Genomic DNA, 20660 nt, shown 5'->3' on the forward strand with positions numbered 1-20660 from the left:
ACCACAAACGTGACCGAGATCCCATCCGCTGTATTGCAATCCTATTTTAGCCGATGGAACTTGTAATTCGTATCCCATCCGCCAAGATCGTAATGGGGCCCTGAGTGACTTCACTCAAGGTGTCAGCCGTTGTCCTTGTCTTCTGCACCAAACCTGGAGCCTCAACTCCCTGGAGGTTCCTCTCTCTTATTGAATGTTACGCAGAGCGTCAATCAGCGAGGCTTTCCACCTCCTCACTGGCTCTGCGACACATTGATGGCTGCTGAAATGCAGGTATGAAGAGTGGCGCAAATGAACATTAAACACTATGACGCGCCAGTGAACACTTCGGCGACGCATAGCAAGTCATTACTGAACTATCGAATCAAACTGAGTCCAACATAAAAGAGCGTAGGGCCTCTTTATGATGCCCACCGACAGGCCATCGATGGGGGTCCCACCAACAGACAGGCTTTCAGGCCTACGATGCAGGCGGTTGGACCCTTGACTGTCGGGGTTGGACCGATGCCGCAGACCGGATCTACAGATCACAACGGGGCAGCGGTTGTAATCGTGATTCTGAATGGAATGCCGTCAGGATTACGATGTCCATTTCCAACAGCCTTTTTATGACGGTCCCACTGCCTTGAAAGGGCAGCCCGAAAGGGACTTTGGGGGCCCCAAGCAGGGCCCCGATGCCCGTGGACCACTGCAAAGTGTCCTGATGGCCACTTGTAGCGGCCCCCCACACATCTATGCACCATGTGGCAGGCACCACATGGTGCTTAGCACACGGTACATGGATATTCACAAGCTTTAACTACTGTAACTGGTGCTGCGAAAAAGGGCAGCAGCACAAGCCACAGTGGAAAAAGGCAGTTTCCGACCACCCACACGGTGGTCTTATCGTAATATGACGGGTGGGACCGCCGACTCCTTGTCGGGTGGTCTCATTCCCGATGCGATGGCAGTCAGTAGTCCATCCTAATTAGGCACCAAGTTGTTCAAATAAATTAAATTAAATGCAACTTGTGTTTATAACTAACAAATAAGCAATCAAATAATATGAATATAAAAACCACAATAGGGGATTTTAAAGCCGAAAAAAGTGAAGATTACGCCAAATGTTTTGTGAAAACAAGCAATACTGTGTCGACTGCCAATCTTCCATAAGCTTGAGCGGCTGGTGCTGCTGACGTTGGAGAGGGGAATCATACCAAAGCTGAGGCGAAGCGTCCTGACTGGCATGGATTCCGCAACTTCCAAAGACGCGCTCTCACGCTATTGGTACAAATTAATTTATATCTAAGGTTCTCTCAGCAACTGTTCTTGAATGATCACCACTGTTATATCGACAACTCGATACAAATATATCACACAAACACACACTATCACAGATGACTCCACTCAGAGGCTGCCCCTCCTGAAGACGAGGGCCACTGCCCAGGCCTGCCACTTCTTGTAACAGTCCCTGTTCCAACGTAAGGTCACCGCCAGGACCCCTGTAGAAGGTCAGCCGCCGCCCAGGCCTGCCACTTCATCTGAGGCTCTTTGTTCCAACCTTAGGTCACCACCCGTGGCCCCTGCAGTGGGTAAGGCACCTCCCAGGCCTGCCACGTCATCTGAGGCTCTTAGTTCCAACCTTAGGTCACCACCCGTGGCCCCTGCAGTGGGTAAGGCACCTCCCAGGCCTGCCACTTCATCTGAGGCTCTTTGTTCCAACCTTAGGTCACCACCCGTGGCCCCTGCAGTGGGTAAGGCACCTCCCAGGCCTGCCACTTTATCTGAGGCTCTTTGTTCCAACCTTAGGTCACCACCCGTGGCCCCTGCAGTGGGTAAGGCACCTCCCAGGCCTGCCACTTCATCTGAGGCTCTCTGTTCCAACCTTAGGTCACCACCCGTGGCCCCTGCAGTGGGTAAGGCACCTCCCAGGCCTGCCACTTCATCTGAGGCTCTGTGTTCCAACCTTAGGTCACCACCCGTGGCCCCTGCAGTGGGTAAGGCACCTCCCAGGCCTGCCACTTCATCTGAGGCTCTTTGTTCCAACCTTAGGTCACCACCCGTGGCCCCTGCAGTGGGTAAGACGCCTCCCAGGCCTGCCACTTCATCTGAGGCTCTGTTCCAACCTTAGGTCACCACCCGTGGCCCCTGCAGTGGGTAAGGCACCTCCCAGGCCTGCCACTTCATCTGAGGCTCTTTGTTCCAACCTTAGGTCACCACCCGTGGCCCCTGCAGTGGGTAAGACGCCTCCCAGGCCTGCCACTTCATCTGAGGCTCTCTGTTCCAACCTTAGGTCACCACCCGTGGCCTCTGCAGTGGGTAAGGCACCTCCCAGGCCTGCCACTTCATCTGAGGCTCTTTGTTCCAACCTTAGGTCACCACCCGTGGCCCCTGCAGTGGGTAAGACGCCTCCCAGGCCTGTCACTGCATCTGAGGCTCTCTGTTCCAACCTTAGGTCACCACCCATGGCCCCTGCAGTGGGTAAGGAACCTCCCAGGCCTGCCACTTTATCTGAGGCTCTTTGTTCCAACCTTAGGTCACCACCCGTGGCCTCTGCAGTGGGTAAGGCACCTCCCAGGCCTGCCACTTCATCTGAGGCTCTTTGTTCCAACCTTAGGTCACCACCCGTGGCCCCTGCAGTGGGTAAGACGCCTCCCAGGCCTGTCACTGCATCTGAGGCTCTCTGTTCCAACCTTAGGTCACCACCCATGGCCCCTGCAGTGGGTAAGGAACCTTCCAGGCCTGCCACTTCATCTGAGGCTCTCTGTTCCAACCTTAGGTCACCACCCGTGGCCCCTGCAGTGGGTAAGGCACCTCCCAGGCCTGCCACTTCATCTGAGGCTCTCTGTTCCAACCTTAGGTCACCACCCGTGGCCCCTGCAGTGGGTAAGGCACCTCCCAGGCCTTCCACTTCATCTGAGGCTCTTTGTTCCAACCTTAGGTCATCACCCATGGCCCCTGCAGTGGGTAAGGCACCTCCCAGGCCTTCCACTTCATCTGAGGCTCTTTGTTCCAACCTTAGGTCACCACCATGGCCCCTGCAGTGGGTAAGCCGCCTCCCAGGCCTGCCACTTCATCTGAGGCTCTTTGTTCCAACCTTAGGTCACCACCCGTGGCCCCTGCAGTGGGTAAGGCACCTCCCAGGCCTGCCACTTCATCTGAGGCTCTTTGTTCCAACCTTAGGTCACCACCCGTGGCCCCTGCAGTGGGTAAGGCACCTCCCAGGCCTGCCACTTCATCTGAGGCTCTTTGTTCCAACCTTAGGTCACCACCCGTGGCCCCTGCAGTGGGTAAGGCACCTCCCAGGCCTGCCACTTCATCTGAGGCTCTCTGTTCCAACCTTAGGTCACCACCCGTGGCCCCTGCAGTGGGTAAGGCACCTCCCAGGCCTGCCACTTTATCTGAGGCTCTTTGTTCCAACCCTAGGTCACTACCCGTGGCCCCTGCAGTGGGTAAGGCACCTCCCAGGCCTGCCACTTCATCTGAGGCTCTCTGTTCCAACCTTAGGTCACCACCCGTGGCCCCTGCAGTGGGTAAGGCACCTCCCAGGCCTGCCACTTCATCTGAGGCTCTCTGTTCCAACCTTAGGTCACCACCCGTGGCCCCTGCAGTGGGTAAGGCACCTTCCAGGCCTGCCACTTCATCTGAGGCCCTCTGTTCCAACCTTAGGTCACCACCCGTGGCCCCTGCAGTGGGTAAGGCACCTCCCAGGCCTGCCACTTTATCTGAGGCTCTTTGTTCCAACCTTAGGTCACCACCCGTGGCCCCTGCAGTGGGTAAGGCACCTCCCAGGCCTGCCACTTTATCTGAGGCTCTTTGTTCCAACCTTAGGTCACCACCCGTGGCCCCTGCAGTGGGCAAGCCACCTCCCAGGCCTGCCACTTCATCTGAGGCTCTCTGTTCCAACCTTAGGTCACCACCCGTGGCCCCTGCAGTGGGTTAGGCACCTCCCAGGCCTGCCACTTCATCTGAGGCTCTCTGTTCCAACCTTAGGTCACCACCCGTGGCCCCTGCAGTGGGTAAGGCACCTCCCAGGCCTTCCACTTCATCTGAGGCTCTTTGTTCCAACCTTAGGTCACCACCATGGCCCCTGCAGTGGGTAAGCCGCCTCCCAGGCCTGCCACTTCATCTGAGGCTCTCTGTTCCAACCTTAGGTCACCACCCGTGGCCCCTGCAGTTGGGGTTGGGGTAAACTAATCACACATGTTGCAAGTCTAGACTGCATCGCAAGCCACAGGCTACAGTGTGCAGACAGGTCTGCTGTGCGGACATCATATTTCTTGACAAGGAAACTCAAGCGGTAAAAGATGTTGAGCTGAGATGTGCAGTGGGATATTATCTGTGTCTTATCACTGCCTAGGCCCGCCATATACTGGGGACTGTAATCATTAGATGTCTCCTACAGTGGGGCTAGGTAGTACCAGAAGTGGGTGTGTAATGCCTTACTGAAATCGTAACTGAGATTACAACCCTGTCCTTGTATTCCTATTGTACTGTGTATTATTTAGTCTTGTTGTGAGATTAAAGTGCCTTATTTTGATTTAAAGTTAAACACTAGGCTGGCCATTATATTATTGTGTCTGTTGGGTGAGTGTTGAATTGTAAGCTTTTGTCCCCCACATCACCTCCCTGAGCCGCTGGTGACTGCTTCCCTTCGATACCTCCCGGAGACGCCGGTGACTGCTCGCCCTCGATACCTCCCGGAGACGCCGGTGACTGCTCGCCCTCGATACCTTCCTGAGACGCCGGTGACTACTCGCCCTCGATACCTCCCTGAGATGCTGGTGACTGCCCCCCCTTGCCTCCCTGAGACGCCGGTGACTGCTTGCCCTCGCTACCCCCATGAGACGCCGGTGACTGCTTGCCCTCGCTACCCCCATGAGACGCCGGTGACTGCCTCCCCCTTGCCTCCCTGAGAAGCCGGTAACAGCTCGCCCTCGATACCTCCCGGAGACGCCGGTGACTGCTCGCCCTCGATACCTCCCTGAGACGCCGGTGACTACTCACCCTCGATACCTCCCTGAGATGCTGGTGACTGCCCCCCCCCCTTGCCTCCCTGAGACGCCGGTGACTGCTTGCCCTCGCTACCCCCATGAGACGCCGGTGACTGCTTGCCCTCGCTACCCCCCTGAGATGCTGGTGACTGTCCCCCTTTGCCTCCCTGAGAAGCCGGTGACTGCTCGCCCTCGCCTCCCTGGGAATGAAGGGTATGGAGGGTTGTACCTGGCCCAGTTTGCAAAACCATCAGAGGACCGACCACAGGAGACCAGAGTCAAACAAACTAACTCAACCACCACGGTTAGGGCGCACTGACTCGGCCTGTCCTGTAGCCTCCCGAATGGGGTCTGACACTGTGCAGTCATTCTCATAATTGCAGGTTCGACTGTAGGGTCATTGCATGGAAATGAAATGAGAATGTTGAAATCCATGGTCTCCCTCCGGGTTTTCTTGCTGCCGTCCGAAGAGTAGCCCATGAATGTATGTTCTCTGTTGTAATTAAATCATCACACTAAGTAGGGGAAGCATGCTCTCATTAGAAAAGTCCTGGGCTAAGAGCACTAGAGGGCCCTTGATGCCTGGCCACGCCCCCGCCATCCCCCGAAGTACAAGTCATATGCAACACCAGGCAGCAAGAGCAAATGTTCCAGCCAAACTCCAGATGTTTATTGTCCGGTGTTTGTAGCATCTCATCTGAAGAGGGGGGGGGGGACATATAAAGATCATATCATGTAAGCATGAGACAGGCAGGACAGTGAAATGTTGATCTCTGGTCCACGGAGCATGCAGGGTCTGGAACTACACGCTAATAAGTTGGGGTGCTTTTTCTACACCTGCTTCTAAATGCTGATCTATTTGTTTGTGACTGTGTACCACCCTCTTTACATGTCAATTCTCTCTTTTTCTCCTCTAGGAAAGATTTGAGGCACTTTTCACCATGTATGACACCCACGTCACATTCCAGTTGTTTAAAAGCTTCCGGAGAGTACGGATAAACTTCAGCAACCCGGAAGCAGCAGCCAGGGCGCGGATAGAGCTGCACGAGTCGGACTTCAATGGCAAGAAGCTGAAGCTCTACTTTGCACAGGTAGGTGGCCACAGGGGTGCAGCTCAACTCCGGGGAACGCTGGCGTCCATGCCATCATGCAAAGCTGTTTTAAAAAAAAAACAGGCTGGTATGAACTCACACGGAGACTGCGCCAAGGATCCGTGCTGAATGGGAAACAAGGAATTACCTTCCAGTGGTGAGCACCAGAGAAATGACAACCTTAGCGGAGGTGTTACTGGAACACAGAGCACCCTCCATCTGTAAAGAGGGGGTACAAAGAGTAAAGTGCAGAATCAAATAAAGCTCTGCGGACATCCGCCGAGTATGCACACTGACATGTCCTCTGCTCTGTCATAGTTGGTATGTTAGGAATCTAAGAGAGAGATGTTAACTTAATTAAGGTCTCAACTTCTACCTGAAAAGCACTGCGTCAGAGCGTAAGAATTGATTGATCAGTTTCTGGATTCAAATGTGGGAACTGAGGCAAAAACAGTAGTTCATTACTAACCACAAAGCCATTCATAGCAATGGAATAAGTAGACACATGTAGAATCCCTGAAGATGGTTCTCATGTTTCTGAAAGTGAAACAGAAGCTGATCGTGGCCGGCCAATAACGCCTCAACGAGAGCGTGAATTCAGCGGGTTTATGAAGAGCTGACGGGCGACAACTAGCCTCTTGCGAACCACTTAGTAGTCTGCTGAAGGCCAAGAAAAAGTAGAAGACCTCCAGGGTTCTGTCGCAGAAGACATATGTCTTCACTGTTGTATAAATATATGGGGACAACAGAACCCAAGGCCCTGCCCAATGTGCCCTCAGCCAGCCTCCCCTCTGGCTTTAAATGATTACAACATCTAGGACTGGAACGTGTTACAGGGTACTACTGTAACAAACCTCTTACGGAGAGTCAGCCAGGTCTTAATAAGTACATATCCATTTGTAATCAGTTCAACATGTCAAGCACACTCCTATTACATGGCAGCATTTACCGCAGGTCCGAACCCCTTTCATCTTGCTAGAAAAACTTCATTGTAAACTCTGTCGCCACACTGAAGCCAATTTCACAACAATCTTCCAAATGTACAGCATGCGTAAAGGAAAAATAACGTAAAGGTCCATTTAATCATATTTGAAATATGAAACTAGTCCACGACATCGTATAACAATTCAATCGGAGAGATACCGGCACGGGTCTAATTCACCTGCAAACATCTCTTGATACAGAAATGTATGAAACTCTTTATCTGCATTAAGACCACACTCGACAGTACTCAGTGTGTCAATCCACCATGTCTCTTTACAACAAAGTCTAGCTTCTAGATCTCCTCCTCTGTGGTGTTTCTGGACATGATCAAGATCTTATAATGAGATCTGGGGAATCCCCTCCATTTTATGGTTCTCCGAGACGTCTGTATTCATAGGCGATTTATTATCACTTTATAATTGGTAAATAAATGCCGCTCTATGAACAGAATTGCGGGTGTTGTGATAATTAACATTACTCCCCACGCTCCGGTACTACAAGTCCACTATTGTATGTGATGCAGGCAGTCTTGCTCAAACGAAAGGAGGGTTTCCGCTTTCTCTTACAGTAAGACGTCATCGGAGACTGCATCAGAGAAAGGGAGAGAACGACGTAGCGCATCAGCAAAAATACCTGGGTTCGACACTCGGAAATGCACTGCCCTCTGTTTTATTAGGAGAATTGTATGTGGAGTTTACAGCTGAAACATATGCGTCTGAGGAGAAGTTTAGTTCCCTCACGACCCTGAAGAACTAAACATGAGCAAACAGTCATGCGTGCAGCATGATTGCTAAGAGCATTTAAAAGCCAGGAACCAGAAGGTGGCACCCCCATAATCCTAATCGTGAGTGACCCGCCCTGATTCATATGGAGGGCAGGAGCAGTAGCACACGGAAATCCAAGAACAAGGAGTCACGGATGAGTAGGGTGAAATGTAGGGAGGACCAGTTTATGGTGGTGTAGGTGTTGTAAGTACAGGTGGAATTTCCAGGGTGCAAACTGACAGCTTGAGGAATTGTAAAAGGAACAGCCGCCCTGTAGTAAGGCTGTCACTTCTGGCCTAGATTACGTAGAGGAGGTCGGAAGAGACAGGCACCTCACAGTGTTCATCGGTGGCATGGGTCCCACTGCAGGGAGCTTTTGTGTACATGGTGTCCTTGCACCTTGTTGTTTTCTTCCCTGGTTCTTATATCTTGAGTTCTGTAACGCTCTTGGGACGTCACTAACACCCAAGATTTTGAGGACAGAGCTTTGTTTCTCTGCCTTTCCAACCCTCGGCCTCATTTTCCTCCGGAAGAATTGCGCACCCCAGTAATGCAGTCCTTAACTTGTGTGGCTCCGACAGTATTGCAGTTTGGCTGATTAGCATCTGGGCTTCTACTGCAGTCCCACTTCTTCGGGGTTTCTTGATAATATTACAATTGCTGCTGTTGATGAAGGAATTCCTCGTACCATAATCCATCTTTCTACATCCAGGTAGAATTGCAACCTGGAAGTGCAAAGCGTCTCTCTGCTCTTACTGCCAGCAGCGCGCCAACAAGCGAGAGGAAACGTCTCATCTGAGTGCATTAAGCCAACAGTCTGCCTGAAGGAGAGCCACATGAAAGAGTGGCCTGGAAACATGCGATGAACCCGTGATCTGCTTTGCACCAGCAGAGATCATATCTGCTTTGATTTGACAGGTCACAGCAGTGTGAGAAGGTGGCCTGGTATATGCTGTCCACTAGTTCTAGTGGGCACCTTGTATCAGTCCAAACAACCCCTTATGGTGACAACCTTTATTGAAATCTATCCTAGTGGTAGCTGTGGAGAGCAGCCTTCAGGCTAAGTCTTGAAGGAATGTAAAGCAGCTTGTTTTACCAGTCTATAATCTCTTGAATGACCAAATGAAAGGACAACCACACCAGGTATATATTCAAAATATATGTATTTAAGATAAATCACACCCCTCTAGTCTCCTTATGAGACTGGAGTTCGAAGTACTTCAGTTACAAGTGTTTAAGCATCAGTAAAAGCACAAATACACGTTTGGGCCCTAGGGGCGTACCAAACCATATACTAAAATAGTGGTACAAGAGCCACGACTGAAATAGGCAAGGTGCCTATCACCTCTAGAATCGCTGGGACCCCAAGGAACCACCCAAGGTAGGGACGTCGGGGACCCACGGGAGCCGCATGCAGTGTGGAAACACAACCACAGGTTCCTATTACTTTCTATGGGGAATGTTGCGGTTGGAAATTTAATGATTAGGGACACTTCTAATCGAGTCGGGACCAAACCCTTTTGGACTTAAGAAGTTCTAGGGCTAGCACCCTCCAGAGAACGAGAGTACTCGAGTTACTTCACCCAGGGAAGCCGGGTGCATAGGTGCCTTTTGGTGTCGGGTCACGGGCGAAGAACTGCTGCTGCCGTGAAGAGGAGAAGTGTCCGGAGAGATCCAATCACAAACAGAAGGGTCGGGTCTACAGGCGTCGTCAAGGTGTCCACAGTGTAAAGCGAGAATCCTTGCTGCCTTCGTCACAGTATTAAAGCGTTAATAAACGAATCTTATTGACTTTACCATGAACATAAACATAACCATGTGGTCTTTGCCTAAAGGACATGTCAAACCTTTTAGGCAGACACAAAATATACATTAACATGCACATTAACGCCCTTCCTTTTCGCACCTGGTGATATTTCTGCGCAGTGAAGCCTCATGGGGTTTTGGCTACTGCAGCAGCCACGGCGCACTTCCTGTTTTTTTCTGACAAGAGCAAACATACAATACCCCCCCCCCCCCATTCTCCCACCCCTGGAAATGGCCTCCATCGTCCCTTTCCTACGGGCCCCACCCTCTTCCCTCACCCCAGAGATGTTTTAAGGCATGGGCACAGTGGGCTCTGGCCAGGGCCCCAACCTTTCTAGGGGCCCCATCATTAAGGTTTCAGGACAGTTTCAGACAGTGGCATCACACACACATGATGGGTCTCCCTGCACGACATGGAAAGGGGCTCCCATTGTCCAATATCTTATAAATATTCAAAGGCTCTGCACTGACTGGAGGCCCCTGAACGACAAGGGGTCCTCAGAGTTTATCCAAGCAGGGGGCTCCAAATTATGTTTGGCCCGGGGCCCCCAACAGTTCTAAGATGCCCCTGCGTCACCCTGCACCTCGCCCTGTGGTCCCCGCATACATTTCCCACCTGCTCAGAGCGTTAAACCCCAAGGAATGAGGCATTAAGTGTTGTGTTACTGGCTAGTAAAAGGTGGTTGACACTGTAATTCCCCATCCCATGGGTTTGAAATTGTAACTGCAGAGTGCTGGGTCGGATTGCCCCACTGTGATGGTACATTTATATGTGATTGTTCCCTGTGTAAGTCCACCGGGCGCCCTGTAAGTCGCGAGAGGACCTTCGTCTTGTCTTGAGACACCAGGCATGTACCGTGGCCAGACCTCACTGGGGACCCTGTGATGAACACCCCCATATTGTGCTTTCCACATTCAAAAGTCTGTTCTTATTGTATTCATCAGAGAGTTCACTTTGTCAAACCCCTTCCTATCGGACTTGTCAGGGAATTCACAATGTAAATCTATTTCTTATATTTTTCTGGCCAGCCGTGCAGTGTAAACCCCCGTCCGATCATAATTATGAGAGAGTTCACCGTGTCGACCCCCCCCCCCCCCCCCCCCCTTCCTCCTGCTCCGGGCTCCGCGTCTCCTTTAACAATGTCCTCTGTTTTCTTATGAACAAAAGAACTCCTTTTTGGATGGAGTAATTAGGTGATCGGTCTTAGAAGATGCCTCTCTGCGAGCTTAAGAGAATGTAGTAAAAATCCACCCATAGCGGCCTATTGATTGTAACCCTGGGTGTTCACAATACATGATTCTGGCTCTGCTCTCTCATAACTTTCTGTAATAAAGCGACCAGGCAGCGGTTTTACATAGCCAGGCCTCCGGGCTTGATCTTGGCTCCTCTCCATGGTGTGTGCATGGCAGGCGCTCTCCCTCTGCGGTCGCGAGTAACTCCTGCCCAATGAAATCTTGGACAAGGAAGATGGCGCTGAAACCAGACACAACACTTCTTCGGTGCGGCTTCCTGAGATTGAAATGTTGGCCTCTCCTGACACCTGGTGGTGGGAGCCCAGAACAGCCCCTCATAGAAAAGATCTGAATGGAGGGACATTAAAGGCTTTCAAAGGGATTAGAACAGTTACCTTTTTATTTCATTATATTTTATTTATCATTTTATAAATTGTGAGCATGTCCCAGGGACATCAGGAGGTTTACAAAATCACAGTGGCCAGTAATCATCGTATCATAGATTTAGCCCAAGTGCATTTCAAAGACAAGAGCCTTCGGTTCTTGTTAGAGGTCACACGGAGCGTCGGAGGGTCGCAGGGAGTCCTGCAGTGACGGGCTCGTGTTTCGGTCCTTGTTAGAGGTGGCGGGGGTCACACGGAGGGTCGTAGGGAGTCCTGCAGTGACGGGCTCTTGGGGTCACACGGAGGGTCGCAGGGAGTCCTGCAGTGACGGGCTCTTGGGGTCACACGGAGGGTCGCAGGGAGTCCTGCAGTGACGGGCTCTTGGGGTCACACGGAGGGTCGCAGGGAGTCCTGCAGTGACGGGCTCTTGGGGTCACACGGAGGGTCGCAGGGAGTCCTGCAGTGACGGGCTCTTGGGGTCACACGGAGGGTCGCAGGGAGTCCTGCAGTGACGGGCTCGTGTTTCGGTCCTTGTTAGAGGTGCGTGGGGTCACACGGAGGGTCGGAGGGAGTCCTGCAGTGACGGGCTCTTGGGGTCACACGGAGGGTCGCAGGGAGTCCTGCAGTGACGGGCTCTTGGGGTCACACGGAGGGTCACAGGGAGTCCTGCAGTGACGGGCTCTTGGGGTCACACGGAGGGTCGCAGGGAGTCCTGCAGTGACGGGCTCGTGTTTCGGTCCTTGTTAGAGGTGCGTGGGGTCACACGGAGGGTCGGAGGGAGTCCTGCAGTGACGGGCTCTTGGGGTCACACGGAGGGTCGGAGGGAGTCCTGCAGTGACGGGCTCTTGGGGTCACACGGAGGGTCGGAGGGAGTCCTGCAGTGACGGGCTCTTGGGGTCACACGGAGGGTCGCAGGGAGTCCTGCAGTGACGGGCTCTTGGGGTCACACGGAGGGTCACAGGGAGTCCTGCAGTGACGGGCTCTTGGGGTCACACGGAGGGTCGCAGGGAGTCCTGCAGTGACGGGCTCGTGTTTCGGTCCTTGTTAGAGGTGCGTGGGGTCACACGGAGGGTCGGAGGGAGTCCTGCAGTGACGGGCTCTTGGGGTCACACGGAGGGTCGGAGGGAGTCCTGCAGTGACGGGCTCTTGGGGTCACACGGAGGGTCACAGGGAGTCCTGCAGTGACGGGCTCTTGGGGTCACACGGAGGGTCGCAGGGAGTCCTGCAGTGACGGGCTCGTGTTTCGGTCTTGTTTGAAGGTGGCGGGCTCCAGGAGAAGGAACTGTTTGTTTCTTGAGTATCAGTTGTCCTGGTCTCGCGCCGATATACCCCATTGGGGGTGATTCGAGCGTGTAATAAATTAAAATAACATTACAGCCACATTTGTGCGGTGCGGGCAGCGCCTTGTCTGTGGTGCGGGCAGCGCCCTGTCTGTGGTGCGGGCAGCGCCCTGTGTGTGGTGCAGGCAGGGCCCTGTGTGCGGTGCAGGCAGGGCCCTGTGTGTGGTGCAGGCAGGGCCCTGTGTGCGGTGCAGGCAGGGCCCTGTGTGCGGTGCAGGCAGGACCTTGTGTGCGGTGCAGGCAGGACCTTGTGTGCGGTGCAGGCAGGACCTTGTGTGCGGTGCAGGCAGGACCCCTTGTGTGTGGTACAGGCAGCCCCTTGTGTGTGGTGCGGGCAGCGCCGTGTGTGTGGTGCGGGCAGCGCCGTGTGTGTGGTGCGGGCAGCGCCTTGTGTGCGGTGCAGGCAGGGCCATGTGTGTGGTACGGGCAGCGCCTCGTGTGTGGTGCGGGCAGCGCCATGTGTGTGGTGCAGGCAGCACATCGTGTGTGGTGCAGGCAGTGCCTCATGTGTGGTGCAGGCAGGGCCCTGTGTGCGGTGCAGGCAGGGCCCTGTGTGCAGTGCGGGCAGCGCCTTGTGTGTGGTGCGGGCAGCGCCCTGTGTGTGGTGCAGGCAGGGCCCTGTGTGCGGTGCAGGCAGGACCTTGTGAGCGGTGCAGGCAGGACCCCTTGTGTGTGGTGCAGGCAGCGCCTTGTGTGTAGTGCGGGCAGCGCCTTGGGTGTGGTGCGGGCTGCGCCTCGTGTGGTGCGGGCAGCGCCATGTGTGTGGTGCGGGCAGCGCCTTGTGTGTGGTGCGGGCAGGTCCCTGTGTGCGGTGCGGGAAGGGCCATGTGTGTGGTGTGGGCAGCACCTTGTGTGTGGTGCGGGGAGCGCCTTGTGTGTGTGGTGCGGGCAGCGCTTTGTGTGTGGTGCATGCAGGGCCTTATGTGTGGTGCGGGCAGCGCCTTGTGTGCGATGCGGCAGGGCCCGCTGTGCGGTGTAGGCAGCGCCTTGTGTGTGGTGCTGGCAGCGCCCTGTGTGTGGTGCGGGCAGCGCCTCGTGTGTGGTGCGGGCAGCACCATGTGTGTTGTGCGGGCAGTGCATCGTATGTGGTGCAGGCAGCGCCTCGTGTGTGGTGCAGGCAGCGCCTCGTGTGTGGTGCAGGCAGTGCCTCATGTGTGGTGCAGGCAGGGCCCGCTGTGCGGTGTAGGCAGCGCCTTGTGTGCAGTGCGGGCAGCGCCTTGTGTGTGGTGCGGGCAGCGCCCTGTGTGTGGTGCAGGCAGGGCCCTGTGTGCAGTGCAGGCAGGGCCCTGTGTGCGGTGCAGGCAGGGCCCTGTGTGCGGTGCAGGCAGGACCCCTTGTGTGTAGTGCGGGCAGTGCCTTGGGTGTGGTGCGGGCTGCGCCTCGTGTGGTGTGGGCAGCGCCATGTGTGTGGTGCGGGCAGCGCCTTGTGTGTGGTGTGGGCAGGGCCCTGTGTGCGGTGCGGGCAGGGCCATGTGTGTGGTGTGGGCAGCACCTTGTGTGTGGTGCGGGGAGCGCCTTGTGTGTGTGGTGCGGGCAGCACCTTGTGTGTGGTACAGGCAGCGCTTTGTGTGTGGTGCAGGCAGGGCCTTGTGTGTGGTGCGGGCAGCGCCTTGTGTGCAGTGCGGCAGGGCCCGCTGTGCGGTGTAGGCAGCGCCTTGTATGCGGTGCGGGCAGCACCTTGTGTGTGGTGCAGGCTGCGCCTTGTGTGTGGTGCGGGCAGCGCCTTGTGTGTGGTGCGGGCAGCGCCTTGTGTGCGGTGCGGCAGGACCCGCTGTGCGGTGTAGGCAGCGCCTTGTATGCGGTGCGGGCAGCACCTTGTGTGTGGTGCGGGCTGCGCTTTGTGTGTGGTGCGGACAGCGCCTTGTGTGTGGTGCGGGCAGCGCCTTGTGTGTGTTGCGGGCAGCGCCTCGTGTGGCGCCGGCCAGCACCTTGTGTGTGGTTCAGGCAGGGCTCTGTGTACGGTGCGGGCTGTCCCTTGTGTATGGTGCGAGCAGCGCCTTGTGTGTGGTGCGGGCAGGGCCTCGTGTGTGGTGCGGGCAGCGCCTCGTGTGTGGTGCGGGCAGCGCGTCGTGTGGTGTGGGCAGCGCCTCGTGTGTGCTGCGGGCAGGGCCTCGTGTGTGGTGCAGGCAGGGCCTTGTGTGTGGTGCGGGCAGCGCCTCGTGTGGTGTGGGCAGCGCGTCGTGTGGTGTGGGCAGCGCCTCGTGTGTGGTGCGTGCAGTTTTAAATTGAGCTCTCGCCTCAATAGGAAGCCACTGGAGGAACAAGAGGATGGTGTGATGCGCCCGAATATCTTGTGTCCAATAGTAAAGCGGCCGCAGCATAAGGAGCCGCTCTGAGCGGAGCTCAGTGTGCTGTGACGATGCCCGAGGGGAGTGAGATCCCGGAGTCCAGTCTGGGGAGAACCAACGCCTGAATGAATGAATGAATGAATGATGTAACTCATAAAGCGCACAAATGCCCGGAGGCTTCTTGGCACTTTGCAGGAACAGAGATGAGCCGACGGGGTCCTGGGAAGTGTAGAAGATCACCGGTTAAAAAGCCAAGTTTTAAGTTGTTTTCTGAAGACAGAGGGTCAGGGTGCTGTTTTCAATTCCGGCGGCAAGCTGTTCCAATAAAGAGCCATGGCTCTGAAGGACCCTCGCCCCCCCATGTGGCAAAGGAGGGGGGACTGATTGTAAGTCCTGTTCGGGAATGAGCACCTGATCCCCCAGCGCAGCCATAGTTCGATGTGGGCGCTCTTGGCCAGGGTGTGATTTTACTCTGGAGGTTTAACTGACTAAGGAGAATGAAGCCAAGCTACTTGGGGTTCTGAGCAGGGGTAAGTTGGGGTTCCAGGGCAAGGGTGGATCAAATCCATGCTCCAAGGGGTACGTTGGGTTTTGTCAGTGATATAAGAATTAATTGCAGGGTTAAGTTTCAAGTGGCGAGTGGAGATCCATGTTTGAATTCGTGCTGGGGTTTTGGAGGGAAGGGTCATGTCATCCGGGGATGAGACGTGGGTAGATCAGGGTCTCGTCAGCATCCAGGTGAAAGAAGATCCGGGATTCCTAAGGGTCTCACCAGTGGCTCGGGATAGGGGTTGAGTAGGGTCAGTGATAGGATCGAGCCGTGACGAACCCTCGTTGGGGTCTGATGCAAGTAGAGACATCGCTCCCAGTTTTCACTGCTTGAGAACAGTTCTCCAGATAGGAGGTAAAGCCTTCGATTCCCCCGGACGCTGAAGTGTGGTGGTGACTGTATCAAAGGCGGCCAAGAGGTCAAGAAGTACACAGGGCCGGCTCTAGGGCGGTGCGACCGGTGGCATCGCACCGGGTGCTGACTTCCGTGGGGTGCCGTGGTTGCAAAGTTTATTATTTTAAAGCACCTGCTGCCGCGTTCGTTTCCTCCAGTAATTTCCAGTCAACAAACAAATGTCAGGATAACTCCTGTGGTTAATGTTTTCCTGAAGGGAGATCGGACTTTTGTTTAATTGAGGTTTTGACTCACTATAAAGTAGCATAGTAGGTTAATACGCCTATTTCAGAAATACACTACCAAGCAGATTACAAAGTGCATAGAACATAAATCGGTCAGTGGGTTACTGCTTTTAAAAGAGATGTTTTCTTTTTTATCTTAGGAGTTTTGTATTGCGCTAGCTGGACCCGAGGGTATCCGAGGGCTTCACATCAAGTAAATTATGTGCAAATAGGCAGTACAGAGTATAGTAAAACATGGGGATCGAGCTGGGTATCGAGCGAACAAAGGCGCAGTCGAGCAGAGGGGCCTGGGGGTGCAGGTCAAACAAGACGAGCCTCCGACGAGTTTCTTTGTTCACACTGGATGAGTTTCCAAGAAGTTTTCTTGATCCGAGTCAGTGTCACTCGTCATACAATTAAAGTTAGATAGGGTGCCGGCTAGGGTGCTTCCTTGGCTGCTATCGGTTCGCTCGAGAACGGTCGAGGAAGAGGACTTTGAGCAGATTTTTGAATTTTGGAAATGAGGTGATCGTTCTGATGTGGGGGGGGGGGGTAGAGTTCCAGATTTTCGGGGCGTTTCCAGCAAATGATTTTGCTGCGGTTTTTCGCTTGCGAGTTTTCAGCGGGATCAGTAGCACAGTGTTGGAGCTCCTGGGGTTCCTGGACTGGCCGGCCCTCTTGAGTTTGGCAGCCAGGTATTCCGGTTTGCCTGTGTGCAGGGCTTTGTGCGTGAGGCAGGCTGTTCTAAAGCTGGCTCGCAAGTCAATTGGAGCCATTTTAGTTTTCTGAGTGCCGGGGAGATGTGTTCAAATTTTTTAGTCCCGGTGACCATTCTGGCTGCTGCATTGAAGGTTGTTTTCCGGGGGGCGAGGTGGGATTTTGCTGTCCCCGTCAGGGCTGCAACCCCATAGTCAATTCTGGAGAGCACCAGTGCTTGAGTGGCTTGTTGAAGGTCCTTGGGCGGGAGGAAGGGTTTTATTTTGTACAGTAATTTCAAATTGAGGAAGGCACTTTTAGCAGATCTTGTAATATGTCTTTTCATGTCCAGTTTCGGGTCTAGGGTGATAACTATAGATTTTACCGAATCCGCCAGGATGAGGTTTCCATTGAGGGCATCAATAGCTTTGAGCCATTCTGCGATTTGTGGGTTTTCATCCTTGTCGGAGATGAGGAGTATTTCCGTTTTCTCTTGATTGAGTTTCAGGTGATTGCTTGAGAGCCAGTTTTGTACCTCTCCGAGCGTGGCGTTGAGTCTCTGGATGTCGTCAATGGAGTTGGTTTCCAGAGATAGTTGTGTCTCATCCGCGTATAGGTGGAAGGGGATGTCGGATTTCCTGATTAGAGAGGTAAGGGGTTTGATATAAATGTTGAAAAGCTGAGGAGAGAGCACTGATCTTTGTGGAACACCCCTGTTGACGGGGTGGAGGTCGGACTCAAAGTTTTTATTTTTTATTCTTTGTGAGCGGTTGTGGAGAAAGGAAGAGAACCAGTGGAGGACCGTCTCTTCAAGACCAGCCCTTTCTTGTAGAACCTTGATGAGCAGTTTGTGATCGACTGTATCGAATGCGGCCGGTAGCTCCAGGAGGATGAGAAGGCAGCATTGGTCCGAGTCAAGTGACTTGTGTAAATCGTCTATGACATTGAGGATTGCGGTTTCAGTGCCGCAGCCTTTTCTGAAGCCCGATTGATGGGATCTAGAAGATTAATTTTGTCCAAGTGTTGGGTCAGCTGAGGGAGTGCACATCTTTCCAGGATTTTGGACAGAAGAGGTAAGTTCGATACAGGTCTAAAGTTATTCAGATCCTTGGTGTCTAGACCTGGCTTTTTCAGCAGTGGAGTGACTTGACCAACTTTGAGGCAGTCTGGAACGACGCCTGAGCTCAGTGAGCTGTTAATGATCTTGTAGCAAAGCGGGGCTAGGACGAGCTTCAGGTCCTTGGTCAAGTGAGGGGGTAGCTGATCCAGGGCGGGGGATGAGGGTTTAGCGTTGGAGATTAGTTTGACTATCTCTGCTTCCTGAATGGGGATGAAGGAAGACCATTTCGTTACTTGCAATTTATAAGTTCGAATCGTGTTTTAGGATTTTAATTTATAAATTGCAAGTAACGAAATGATGTCTCTTTTAAAAGCAGGAAACCACAGACCTATTTTTATTCTATGCATTTGGATTTGTACTGCACTATTAACCTTTATCAAAGAACTGCGTGCAGGCTGCAAAGTATAGATTGGAGCACAGATTATTGTTTCAAAAAGTATTAATTTGGGCAGAAATCTATTCTCATCATGAAAGAGAACCCCCAACTATCCAGCGTGCTTCTCCAGAACAAGCACTATTACATTATTCTGCGTACCATTGTTGATGACGTGAATCCTACACCTTGAAGTCCTCTGTCTTATGTAACATTTCCTTACACATGTATGATTTATTGTGTAATGTGTGTCTGATGCAAAGTGCTCTGACACTCTCCACTGGTGAGTGGGGCTTTATATGCATCTGAGAGAGAGTGGTTATGGAGACGTATGCACTGTTAAAGGTTAAAGGGTGGTGGTGGGGGAATCCGTGGTGGAGGTGGTCATTGGTGGGCGCCAACAGACTTTGTTGCACCGGGCGCCACCAGCTCTACAACTGGCCCTGGGAGTACAAGAAGTCATGAGTCTCCAGTGCCAGGGATGTGGAGATAGTCATTCACAATCTGCAGAAGTGCAGTCTGGGGACTGTAGTCCGATCAGACGCCAGAATGTCTATGAGGTACTTTACACATGGATGTGAGGTGGCAATGGGGAGGCAACACAGCGTTATCACCTTACCTGAGAAGGGAAGGGTGGAGGCTGGACAGAAGTTAGGTTAAATGTGTTTATGCATGTGATATTATTACTCTGTGACACTGGTATGTCGCTGCACTTGGAGGAGAGTGAACGCTGTCATATGCGTACTATGCACAGCACTGTCTGTGTTTTGACTGTGGTGACATCTGAGTGACGAGTGCCTTATGCACCTGTGAGCCCAAGGATGTTTGGAATGATAAAGACAGGAAGCATGTCATTCAGTTCTCCTCCCTGCCTCTCTTCAGATACAGGTGTCGAGTATGGAGGGCGAGAAGGCGTTCCTGCTGCCTCCGCAGCCTGTCAAGCAGTTCCTGATCTCCCCCCCCGCGTCCCCTCCAGTCGGATGGAGGCAGGGCGGCGATGCAATGCCTGTTCTCAACTATGACCTACTGTGTGCAGTGTCCAAACTGGGGCCAGGTAAGGATGTCTTCTAACGGTGCACCTTGGTGATTGACACAGTGATGCAGCGCTCTCTGTGGCCCCAGGTAATGTATCATTCGGAGGACGTCACCTGTGGGTGCAGGCGTGGCCTTCTGGAATATCCACCCCTCTGATAGTATGCTTACATTTGGGTTGGAATCAAATGTGTCCAGTGTTGCCCCCTGTCGGCTACATTAAGGTCTAAGGGTTCTTTTCTGTCGAGTCATGTGTGTTTAGTGCAGAGCTGAGGTGCCTGTTCCTGTCTGTGCCAGCCGGCACAGACAGGAGCATATATACATTTACTTGTCTAGCGCAGGCCTGTACAGACCACTAGAGCGCTCTACAAAGTTGGGGTGCACAGGAAGAGAACCATGGCAGAGATGACAAAGAGTACGCCGACAGGGAGGATGCTGTGAGGTTCTGGTGGTGGTATATGATATGCCTGTGTAGCCTTATCGTACATTACACCCGCAAAACCTCTACTGGGTCCAGTCAGGCTCATTTGAACAACCTTCAGCTGAACCCTGGAAGCTACGGCTTCCGAGCGGCGAGGCTCGAATGAGGGAACGTGGTGTGAAGCGTTGAACGGCACCAAACAACAACGCAGAAGAAACCACTACACCAATGTATGAAAGTAGAGTGTATTTTCATGAATTGTAGAGTGCATGATTAGCAAAAGTGACCAGAGGGTTCTGGAGATATGATTATGCAAAGATTTTATCACTTTTGTGTTTGACTGCAAACAAGCATTGGCCAACAAAAAGTTTGGAAACTTTTTGAAAAAGTTAGTTTGGCTCCTCTGGTTCAGCCCAATCGGACAGGATGAAGGTCTTGGGCAGTGATCCTCAAAGTACGGAAGTAACTGGCGTGTCCTGCACCACTTAACTTTAGAAACACCTTCGTTATTAAAGACATCTGGCAGCATAAGTGCAAAGTCTCTGCAAAATTTTAAAAGTGTATTTCGTTAACATGCAGAACTCTTTCACCTTAGTACATCAGATTATATCGGTGCGTTGCAGAGTATCTTTTTAAATGTGATAGTTTTCAAATATGAATTTGGTAACATTTATTCTTCCACACCTCCACCCTGACAACAAGGCCAATTGTGAACTGTGACGTAAATCATTTGTTATGTGAACTCTTTGGGTGACCCGAGTTTCTATTGTTACATGAACAACATCAACGTTTATTAAATAAAATACTGGAGAACGTTTTGTTCAGCACACTTCCTGAATTCATGTATTTGAAGGTTTTCTTCTATGTGATTATGAAGAGAGAGGAGGGAAAGTGAATTAAACCAACTGTTTAGGTTCACACAGTTAGGTTAAGTCAAGAAGCTGGGATTAATACCAGGTTTTCTGGTTTCACATTGGGCAGTTCAGACA

General features: G+C 52.9%; 1 protein-coding gene across 1 annotated transcript in view; it reads left to right on the forward strand.

Moving 5' to 3' along the window:
- The window catches only part of RCAN3 (regulator of calcineurin 3), a 124046-nt gene that overhangs the window by 85868 nt on the left and 17518 nt on the right, over positions 1–20660 (forward strand). Inside the window, exons 3-4 of the mRNA XM_085636910.1 lie at positions 5891–6064; positions 19101–19272. Of these exons, the coding sequence (XP_085493036.1) occupies positions 5891–6064; positions 19101–19272 (346 nt within the window). The remainder of the gene's footprint in view (positions 1–5890; positions 6065–19100; positions 19273–20660) is intronic.

Source organism: Triturus cristatus, chromosome 12 (assembly GCF_964204655.1).
Source record: "Triturus cristatus chromosome 12, aTriCri1.1, whole genome shotgun sequence".
In the NCBI taxonomy this organism is placed as follows: Eukaryota; Metazoa; Chordata; class Amphibia; order Caudata; family Salamandridae; genus Triturus; species Triturus cristatus.